The 10,535-nt window shown below is 39.3% G+C and overlaps 2 protein-coding genes across 5 annotated transcripts; one reads left to right on the top strand and one right to left on the bottom strand.

Annotated features, from left to right (window-relative positions):
• Positions 1-685: 685 nt before the first annotated feature.
• LOC142533713 (protein MAEA homolog) lies at positions 686-4,110 on the top strand. Its single transcript, XM_075640578.1, has 7 exons — positions 686-1,033; positions 1,402-1,596; positions 1,684-1,806; positions 1,995-2,180; positions 3,297-3,430; positions 3,575-3,761; positions 3,841-4,110. Exons 1-7 carry the CDS (start codon positions 725-727, stop codon positions 3,940-3,942), a joined length of 1,236 nt encoding a protein of 411 aa, XP_075496693.1. The 5' UTR covers positions 686-724; the 3' UTR covers positions 3,943-4,110.
• Positions 4,111-5,478: 1,368 nt separating this feature from the next.
• LOC142532856 (protein RDM16-like) lies at positions 5,479-10,080 on the bottom strand. Of its 4 annotated transcripts, none has more exons than XM_075639374.1 (7): positions 9,286-9,538; positions 8,639-8,719; positions 8,444-8,562; positions 7,824-8,291; positions 7,413-7,607; positions 7,152-7,312; positions 5,479-6,607 (listed from the first exon to the last, which is right to left on the bottom strand). In XM_075639374.1, the coding sequence occupies exons 1-7, from the start codon at positions 9,347-9,349 to the stop codon at positions 5,728-5,730; spliced, it is 1,968 nt and encodes a 655-aa protein (XP_075495489.1). In that variant the 5' UTR covers positions 9,350-9,538; the 3' UTR covers positions 5,479-5,727. The 4 variants fall into 4 exon arrangements, with proteins under 4 accessions (XP_075495489.1, XP_075495490.1, XP_075495491.1 ...); XM_075639375.1 differs by having other exon boundaries at positions 9,316-9,537; XM_075639376.1 differs by having other exon boundaries at positions 8,444-8,567; positions 9,286-9,337.
• Positions 10,081-10,535: the final 455 nt, after the last annotated feature.

Raw genomic sequence — 10,535 nt, 5'->3', positions numbered from 1 at the left:
TCGAGCTAGAGGTTGAACTACTGGAATATTGAGACATTTTGGAGTAAACAAATTCAAGTGTATGTGTTTGTCAAATGGTATGTTTGTAGAATGAAGAATTGTATAGTACAAGGTGTCTATGTATATTGAAATTTGCAACGGCTATATTCCAACGGTTACTTTGCAACGACTATATTCCAACGGCTACTTTAAACCAATACATTAAATAACATTAAATAAGGAAACAACGTTTAGCGACGGTTTGTGGAAATCCGTCGCAAATAGCGACGGTTTTTTCAAAACCGTCGCTAAATGTCAATTTATTAAAAAAATAACCGGACAGAGGGGCGTTCATAAAATATAAAATATAATTAAAATAATTCAAAACACGTGGGGCCCGCGTGTCAGCAAATCAGCGACGGTTTCTAAAAAACTGTCGCTAATAGAAAAACCGTCGCTAATTGTCCAATTTTTTTTAAAAAATAAACTGACACAGGGTCGTTCAAAGAATTGAACGCCCCATAACGACCACTCACAATGAAGAGGAGTGATAAATGGGTGTCATTGTGGTGCCCGCAAGTGTTGACCAACATGCCTACGTTATTCAGTTTAATCGATAATTTCTATATTCGATGAAAATTTAAAATAATTTATAAATAAATTATGGAATATTTATAAAACATTTTGGGTAAAAAATATAAAGAGAGCATTTGTGTTTTAAGAAAGAATCCAGAGGAAAAAGAAAATGTCTTCTCCAATGGACACCGATGCGCAACTCAGTAACGGCAACTCCGGCGGCGACGCCGCTGTCTGCGCCACTGCTCCGTCGAAGATGGGGAAACTGACCGAGTCTCTGAAACTGGAACATCATTTCCTCCGTGTACCTTTCGAGCACTATAAGAAGACAATCCGAGCCAACCACCGCGCCGTCGAGAAAGAGGTCTCAGCCGTCATTTCCGCCGTCTCTGTGGCCGCAGACTCAGATATCTCGCGAGACGACGCTGTTCTCCAACTCAATTCTATTGTCTCCCGATTGCACGGCCTTAAAAGAAAGGTTTTTTTTCGTTTCACGTTTTATTTTAGTTTCTTTCCGCACAAAGGTTATTTTCTAGTTCACATTTTCTTTCTTTCCGTTTTCTGTTGCGGAGGTATCCTAGAAAATATGCGAGTAATTTAAAAACTCGTCTTCTGTCTAAGAACATTTGCATTGTTAGTGTTTTTAAGTGAAAAGAATTTCAAAGTTTGAGGCTTCTTAAATTTACTTTTTGTTTAGGATGGTCAAGTTAAATTATCAGGAAAATTCTAGCTGTTCAAAAAAATCTAATTTTGTTTAGTCATGAAGGTATTTACCGTTTGCTCTCGGTTGTCTTGTGTTGGAGTTGAATAATCAGAGCTTCTGAAATCTGATGTTTGATGTATCAGTTGGAAGAGGAAAGTCGAACTGAGCACTTGCAAGCTCAGAGATGCCGAACTAGACTGGATCATTTAGAATCTGTAGAGGTGGACAATTTGTCAGAATGGAACAACATCCGCTTGAAGCGGATACTTGTCGACTACATGTGGCGAATGTCATACTTTGACACAGCTGTAAAGCTAGCAGAGAGCAGCAATATTCGGGTGACCTTTATGATGAACCTCATATTGCATGTTGCTCTAATCCAAATGATAGCTGGCATATAGATAACCTTTGGTATCTATGAGCAGGATCTTGTTGATATAGATCTGTTTCATGAAGCAAAAAAGGTCATTGATGCTCTTCAAAAGAAGGACGTGACTCCTGCTCTAGCCTGGTGTGCTGATAACAAGTCCAGACTGAAGAAGTCAAAGGCAAATCACCATTTCTACCCACCTTTGCTTCTCTGCTTGATTCTAATACTACCACAAAACAGACTTGCACCATTCTTTCCACCTGCTATCATTGCTTCTACCACCTGCCAAAACTATAGCACTATGAATGATGTTAGAGTTTCCTAGATTATTTCTTTTAACCAGATTCTTGCTTATTTCTTCTGCAGAGCAAATTTGAGTTTCAACTGAGACTGCAAGAATTCATTGAGTTTGTCAGAGCTGAACACAGTATGCCAGCTATATCATATGCTCGGAAGTATCTGGCTCCTTGGGGAGCTACCCATATGAAAGAATTGCAGCGAGTCATGGCAACACTTGCTTTTAGAAGTAATACTGAATGTGCTACGTACAAGGTGAAACCTATTTATCTGTCCTGTTAAAATTCATATTGCTCTATATATGGTCTGGGATGCTTTGTAGTATTCTGAAATCCAGTTTCTACAATTTATTTTTCCATCAATCATTGTCATAAATCCTTGTGCTCTATTGTTGTAAGGATCAGTTTTCTGGTTTAAGTTGAGATTTTTCAGTTGTCAGTTGTCAAATAAGTCAGCCAATAGAACTTGATCGAGTTTCTGGGGTCACTATTGATTTATTTTAATGATTTTGTAAGTTATATGTTACAAGGGTGATATGACTGCTTAATTTTGTCATAAAATTAAAATCCTCGTATCCTAAGTGGGTTAGATACATCCATGTTTTCCTAACCCATGTCTCTGTGGAACATCTTTAACTTTGTACCTATCAGCCTTCAAGTAAAACATCATTTTTTTGTTATTTGTGGTCATTGTAACTTTGATATAGTCATCAACTTTTAACTATGATGTGTAGTTCCTGGATGATTTTTTTGACAGTTAATGTTATCTTAACGACCTTGTGCTCTTATAGAGGTGGCTAATAAACCGCATAAGAGTTGGAGATAGTGTCCATGAGTCTGCTCTCCACGAGTCCGTGTGTCCAAATCACACCTATAATGCTTCCCCACCCATAGAGAAAATAAACCTAAGCTCCCCAATAATATCTTAGCTGCAACTTTTTCTGTGAAAAGGTAGCTGAGAAACTACCTCTACTGCAGCCATGGAGGAGTTATTTTCCAGAATTCAGTTCTGGGTGTATTCTGGCATCTCCCCAGATTGCTCTCCTTCTCCTCCCAGCATACACTCACACACACTGAAAGAGAATCACCATAATGCACTAAGAAAAGAAATTGAAATAACTTAATTTGATTTGAGAAAATACAATTAGCCTTTTTCCTGTAAAGGAAGGAAAAAGTAACGTGTTGGGAACTGTGAAAGAAATTCTGAAAATTTTACTCTACGTGAATAATTTAATTTTCTCCCTATTGTATAACTAACCATTAAATTCCTCTGTGTTTGTATTGTTTGCTGTGAGTTTTTCCATTTCATTGCAGCAGATACTGTACTAATAACAAAAATAACACATCAAACTTCATGATTGCTTTTTTCCAGGTTTTGTTTGAAGCAAAGCAATGGGACTACCTGGTCGAACAATTTAAGCAAGAGTTTTGCAGATTATATGGCATGACACTAGAGCCATTGTTGAATATATATCTGCAAGCGGGCTTATCTGCGCTGAAAACACCGTATCCACGTTTTATGCTTAGCCATAGACTTTGCAGATTTTTTTTAACATGGATATATTACTAAAATCTCAGCATGATAGTTTTTTTTACTTGAATTTTGTTACAGCCTCTTTCTGTCCTTTGTTTTGTCTTTGACGTGGGTAGATTTTGCTATGAAGATGATTGTACAAAAGAGGATCCTCTGTCACAGGAGAGCTTCCGCAAATTAGCAGAGTCTCTGCCATATTCAAAACAGCATCACTCAAAACTTGTTTGCTACATAAGTAAAGAACTGATGGATACTGAAAATCCCCCTCTTGTCCTGCCAAATGGCTATGTTTACAGCACAAAGGTTTGTGGTTGGTATCAAGTCTTCTTAAAGCACTGAAATTTTTTAAATGTACCTTCTAATATTTAGTTTTGATGCACAGGCTCTTGAAGATATGGCGAAGCAAAATAATGGTAGAATCACATGTCCAAGGACAGGTTTGGTTTGCAACTATACGGATGTGGTGAAAGCGTATGTATCGTAGGTTCGGATTTGAAGTTGATGAATTTGCTTGTCGATTCTAATATGTATCTAATCTGGCTGTGACCTGGGAACAGAGATATGTATTGTACATATACAAAAATCGATGGTTGGGTTTCGTACATGCCCTCTGTTAAGTTTGCTAAACCAAATCAAGCATTTACATTTGTAAGCAGTGGATATTCTTGAGAAATTAAAGATGATGTTGAATCCTATGTCGCCATCCTGGGTGGCTTAGAGTGAAGTACCAGAATTATGCGCATGCACACCAAATTTTAGTTGTTCACTTCATGGTGGTGTCTGGATAAGAGTGGTCATTTTGCAACTGCATGGCTTGACTATTTGGATGCATTTGTCGTTAGTTACTTAAGCTTTGAGTATAACGCCCCAGATTTGATGACTGTCCTCACTGTATCAAGACGAGTTTTTTCAGCGTGCTTATGTCCTCACTCACATGCACCCTGGGAAACTTCCCAGGAGGTCACCCATCCCAAAATTGCCCCAAGTCAAGCACGCTTAACTTTGAAGTTTTTATGTGATGAGCTACCGAAAAGAAGATGCACCTTCGTGATATGAGTAGTACAAATCAAATCTTTTAAGCCCTCTTCAACTATACAGTCCATTACATTGAACAGTCTCGGAATCCCTCTCATTCCGGTGTGGGATCGGTTCATTCATGTTCCCTCCACCTAGAAGCCTGCCAGGAAGCCGCTCATTGTCCGTGCAACCTTATGGCACCGGCGATCACCCCCCGCCCTCTTCGGCTCCGGGCCTCACATGCCCACCAGTTTCCGCTTGGTTCGTCCCCGAACCACACCGTACTAAGAGAGGTCGGCTCTGATACCAACTGTAACGCCCCAGATTTGATGACTGTCCTTACTGTATCAAGACGAGTCTTTTCCAGCGTGCTTATGTTCTCACTCACACGCACCCTGGAAAACTTCCCAGGAGGTCACCCATCCCAAAATTGCCCCAAGACAAGCACGCTTAACTTTGAAGTTCTTATGTGATGAGCTACCGAAAAGAAGATGCACCTTCGTGATAAAGCCCTCTTCAACTGTACAGTCCATTACATTGAACAGTCTCGGAATCCCTCTCATTCCGGTGTGGGATCGGTTCATTCATGTTCCCTCCACCTAGAAGCCTGCCAGGAGCCGCTCATTGTCCGTGCAACCTCATGGCACCGGCGATCACCCCCCGCCCTCTTCGACCCCGGGCCTCACATTGAGTCTCGGTGATTTGGCACTGATTCAATGCAGTGTCCGCTTCTATCAGCGTCAGTAAGAGGGATTCGTGAAATCTCATATTATATCTATTGAAAGTTTCATTACATTGTGAACGTATGTACCTTTTGTATAAGGTGTGGAGTAGATCACAACTCAGTCAAACGATTCAGTATGAATTATATTTTAAATCATTAGTTATAATGATGGTAAATTACATAACTACCACCTTCAAAAAATACGAAAAACCTCGTAAAATTAATAGCATGTAAAACGTTGTGTTGTAAAAAATAAGGCAGAAAACCCCTTTAAAACGGAGTTTAGAAAAAAAGTAAATAAAAGTGTCAGCATCCGAGTAAACGAGATACATAGAGAGAGGGTTTCATGGGAACTTCAGCATAGCATAAGATGGTCCACAAAAATAATGCAAAAAACAAGTGAAGTTACAGCGAAGACAATGACCTACACTCTTTAACCCATTACAGTAGTTCCAATTTTACTATACCACTGAAGAATGCAAATAACCAAAATGCAGACGAAACATACGCCTGCATCTAACTCTCCAATTAAATTGATTCTTTGGTGAAGTTAATTGCAAGATCCCAAAAATGTGCGACGCCATGATCCGAAAAGAATTTGCGCCCAGCTGTTTCAGTTCTGCATTCTTGAACGAAAAATCTGTTAAAGCTTGGTTTGGCAACACTTCCCTGCCACACAAGCAGGCATTTGTTAAGGGGCTTGTCCTCATCATCATTCTCATCATCGTCTTCTGTCTTAACAGAAGCAGTCCAGTTGATTCTCTTAAGCATAAGCTTTCCATATCTCTTGATTGATTTGGTACCACCTTCGACAACGACGACGCTTATACCTTCGGAAATTACTGCACATCCGGTAAGCCTGTTTTCTTGGGCATTAACATCAACCTTAAAACGAGCCTGGGGGTGAGAAAGGTCATTGATCTTGTAAACAGAGACAATTGTATCAAGTGAATTCAAATCATCAAAAAGCTTTCTCTCTTTCTTTTCACGACGCTCTTTTGGAGTGAGCTTTCGAGCAACATTCCTGTCAATGTGAGCTTGCTCACGCTCAGCTGCAGCACTCCGTATTTCCATTTCAAGCTTTGTAGGATCTTGGGTTGCTTCCGAACCAAGCACTTTCATGAGGTTGCTCATTTTGACTTTAGGTTTTGGTGGCTCCAGTACACCCAGTCTAATCATTTCCTGCCTATCTTTCTCCCGACCCAATCGACGCTGTGTGCGAAGTTTCTTCTGCTCCATCTTGGTTAACTTCAAAGGTTGAGGTGGAGGAGGAGGAGCTTCAGCAGGAGGCTCGATAGGTCGTGGGTGTTGAACATATATAGTTATCTTTTCCATTTTCGTTTTATCTCCATCTATGTTACCCTCAAGCACATCACCATAAGCACCAGATTGTAGAAAAGGCATATCCCTACAGGTCAGAAAAAATCAGTCAGGTTAATACTCTTAGAATTATGTCTGCCAAATTTAGTATCTGATGACAGGATAAATACCTTATCGACACCCCCCCCCCCCTACCCACCCTCTCCTCCTCTCTCTGTCTCTCTCTCTGGGTAAGGCGTAAAGAGAGTGACTGCTAAAAATTAAAATTCCCTCTCCCAAGTAGTGGACCAAATATTTTGTGAGAAAGAACTCCATTTTCAGAGGTATTTAAGCATGCCTGACTATACCAGGTATCAAATATTAATACAGGCGCAAAAAATTCGAAGTGTAACCCTTTACCTTAAAAGGTATACAAAGAGAAATTTTCAAAAATATAGTTCTAGTGATCACTCAAAATATCAAAAGGTCCAGCACAGTCTCTCCTTTGAGGCAGAGATGACTACTTCAGTTGCCCGTCACCACAAATTTATGAAAAAACACCATGAGGTTACACATGGTGGGTTCAGATTAGAAAAACAACTTGAAATGTAACTAGAGAAACAAAATACTTGACGTAGTCAAAATTGACTTACCACCACTCCACTTCAGGAATCAGTTCCTTGGGTTTTTCTCTGGTAATAACTCTCTCTCCCACTTCTATGAGATTCGGATTAATATCTGGCACTGATTTTGCTTTCGCAAGCTGCGCTTGTTTTGTCTTGAGCTCCTTAGCTTTAGCTTCTCCAAATTGAGACTGTCAAAGCCAAATTTTGGAAGAATTAGAGTAGGATCCAGCAATTTTTCATAAAGTTAATAACTTTAAACATTCTCACAGAATGGCACAAATAAATTACCTTTAGTTTGATGACTTCTGCGTCTTTTGACCACTTTCCCTCCTCAACGAACTGGAAAGTCATCCTTTTCGACCTCAATAACTTATTTTTGTCAATCCCCATCATCGAATCAAAATGAGGATTTATGTCTGGATCAATATCAAGTTCAGGTTTCAGAATCTGGAAGGCCTCCTTTTTTTGCTTATTGATGTTTACCTGGGAAGTAATACGGAAACTATAAAAATACGATCATACAAATTATATGAATGATAATAATGTCATCCACCATCATTTTTCCTTTCTTCAACTCATTCAACAATCAACAATAATCCAGATTTTTTCTTATCCAGATTTTTTTCTTATCCAAATGTAAGAAAATCACCAATATTTCAGACTAATTATTATAATCATTACGGCAGTAATTCATGATACCTTGAGGGTGCTCAAGCTATTCACTTTTGAAATATTCACCACATTGCCATGCTCATCAATTTCCCTACCCAATGCATCCAAACGAAGAACAGGTGCTCTAGAGGGCTTTGACTGAATTGTAACCTCCGGGGGCATCTGCCCAGGAAACATATTTATGAGGGGAGCAAACTCTGGGTCTTGTCGAAATCCCATTTTGGCAGCTAGCTCCTGTGCACGTTTTACAGCTTCATATTTTTGTGTAGTGAGCCCAAGGAGATGAGGCAAACCACTACCGATTGGAATTACAGGAGGTGGAGCAACAGGCACACTTGATGAGCTTGGCAAGATTCCAACAGGATCTGTTTCTGGGGGAGTTGCAAGAGGAAATGTCGAGGACAATTTACCTTTAGTGGATGGAGAAACTTTAATGATCTCTTTTTCGTCCATATGTGCACTACCCTCTCCTCCTTCACGAGCATCTCTGTTCAACTATACAAGGTGAAATAAAGAAAAAAAGGAAATTTGAGAAAGGCCAAAACAAAAGACCAACCTTAAATACATATCCCGTTGATGAGGTATCTGTTATAGCAGGGAAAAAAAATCTAGGAATTGGCATTTCTGAAGCAAAAAACTAAGCTTACTGATGGTATCTTCTTCATCCTTTCAGCGAGGTCCTTCTGCATTTGTAAAGCTCTCTTAGCTTTTGCTAAAGCATCAAGAGACAATCCTGCACTCTTTCCAGCATCCAAAGCTGTCCCATCTGTACTAGATTTCCCAGGAACCTCATGAGATCTGCTAATATTAACTCCTTTATTTTCATTTGTCATAGAAGATACCTTTGTAGCAGGAGGATGACCTTGACCCACAACAGCTCCAGGAAAAATGCTGGATGTCGTAGAAGTTGATCCAATTGCACCCTGCAAGTAGAATTGCGTCAATATTCCAAATCAAGAAAATGGATTACAATATTAACTCAGGTTTTGAAAGCTACTCAACAAGTAAAAATTCAATCTTACAGCATGTGGCAGCACTTATAACTAAAAAATAACAGTAGATTCATACAAATACACTGCCTACGTGATCCCAAAACAACGATGAAAAGGAGACTTGAATGAAGGTGGTGACACTACAAACAACCGACAATTAATATCATCCCAGTTTCATAAAGAACTGAGTATAGCATAACACAAAAAAATAAAAATCCAACTGGAAAAATCTAAACACAAAATATATTGTTCCGAGAAGCATCGGTCAGAAATATCTGAACTCATGGGTGATGTCAAAGAGGAGCTGACAGGGTTGTTGCACAACTCAATCTTAAATTTTCTTATAAATTTTAAGTAATTAATTGTATTAAAAATTCAAAAGAAAAGATTTAGCCCCCTAGTTATATTTTGAGTTCACCCGTCACCTCTATGCGAGATTCCTAGCCCACTACCATCTGAACTACATCACAATTGCGCATTACATAAAGGTCTTCTACTTGACAAAAGTAGATGAAGATTGTTCATACCAACAACCAAAGATAAACGAAGCACTACGAGCATATCACATCATCGGCCCTTAGATCTTGCAGATACTTGAAGTGCCTCATGCAGTTAAAAAAATCCAAAACAAAAATTGTAAGGGCTGAAGAACAACAATTTCCAAAATTTAATGTCAGAAAATTGTGTCCAAAAGTAGATTATTACTTCTGCCACTTGCAAAATTTCATACTAAGTATTCAACAATAGGTCGTCTGCTCAATTTCCTTAGTCAAGGTAAATATTGCACACTATGTACCCAGTCTTCAATAAAACCGGATTCAGCTTTATCAACAGTTCACATTCCAATAAAAATACTAAAAACAATAATTACAGAAAAATGGGAGAAATAGTTAGTTACTCACGTTAGCAATCAGACCGGTTTCAGCATCATGCGGTTCCAAGGAATTTCCTCGTTTGGCCTGCACATAATCTTCCTTGACCCTAATATCCTCAAACCTAGGCCTCTTCCTTCCATTTTCTTCAGCAGCCTTAGTTCTCTTGTCACTCTCTTTCCTCTTCTTTCTCTCCACCGAGTCTTCTCTCCCACGCTCATACGATTTATCGCGGCGGGAATCTCGATCGACGGTTCCCTCTCGACGGTCGTGAACATCCCGGTGCTTAGAACGGTGGTGGTTGTGGTGTTCTTTGTGTCGTCTGCGACTCGAATTATCCTCCTCCATGGCCTACCCAAGGGTTTCGATTAGATTTTCATTGTCACACCCACTAGCCTTTATTTCGGGGTACTTAAATTAATCAAAATAAAAATTTCTCACCAAACTCAAGTCGGATTCCAAAAATTTCACCGCGAACTCCACCTTAATATGTAAAACTCGACACAAATTTGGGATAATATCCATTTTCGCCTTTATTGCTTGACGTTTTTTCCATTTTAGTCCCTCATCATTTTTTACTGCTTAAGTAATCCTTCAAGTTTTCAAAATCTTCCCGAATTGAGCCCTGTCGTTGTGCGGACGTTAAGATTAACGTTGACCCACATCATATGCCTCTTACATGCTCAATTTTAGGCTGTCGATTACTCCTTCTCATTTTACTCCCCACCTCTACAACAACCCTAATTCCCAAATCAAACGATGGAAGGTAAGAAAAGTGCGAATGGTTGGAGACACGAGAGATTGCTTGAAGAAGTATACTGTTTTGAAAGAAGTAAGCAAGATTTCCTTGATTAATTTGTTGCAGTTATTGACGC

This window comes from Primulina tabacum, chromosome 18, assembly GCF_025594145.1.
Source record: "Primulina tabacum isolate GXHZ01 chromosome 18, ASM2559414v2, whole genome shotgun sequence".
In the NCBI taxonomy this organism is placed as follows: domain Eukaryota; kingdom Viridiplantae; phylum Streptophyta; class Magnoliopsida; order Lamiales; family Gesneriaceae; genus Primulina; species Primulina tabacum.
The sequence above is the reverse complement of the archived record's forward strand: the minus strand, read 5'-3'. Positions and strand labels throughout refer to the sequence as shown.

Coding starts and splice junctions, on each gene's coding strand:
- LOC142533713 (XM_075640578.1), top strand. CDS start 725: ATGTCTTCTCCAATGGACACCGATGCGCAACTCAGTAACGGCAACTCC. Junction 1,034..1,401: donor TGCACGGCCTTAAAAGAAAG/GTTTTTTTTCGT, acceptor TTGATGTATCAG/TTGGAAGAGGAAAGTCGAAC. Junction 3,431..3,574: donor TTATCTGCGCTGAAAACACC/GTATCCACGTTT, acceptor TGACGTGGGTAG/ATTTTGCTATGAAGATGATT.
- LOC142532856 (XM_075639373.1), bottom strand. CDS start 10,008: ATGGAGGAGGATAATTCGAGTCGCAGACGACACAAAGAACACCACAAC. Junction 8,720..9,690: donor AAACCGGTCTGATTGCTAAC/GTGAGTAACTAA, acceptor TTCTACTTGCAG/GGTGCAATTGGATCAACTTC. Junction 8,292..8,443: donor GGATGAAGAAGATACCATCA/GTAAGCTTAGTT, acceptor CACCTTGTATAG/TTGAACAGAGATGCTCGTGA.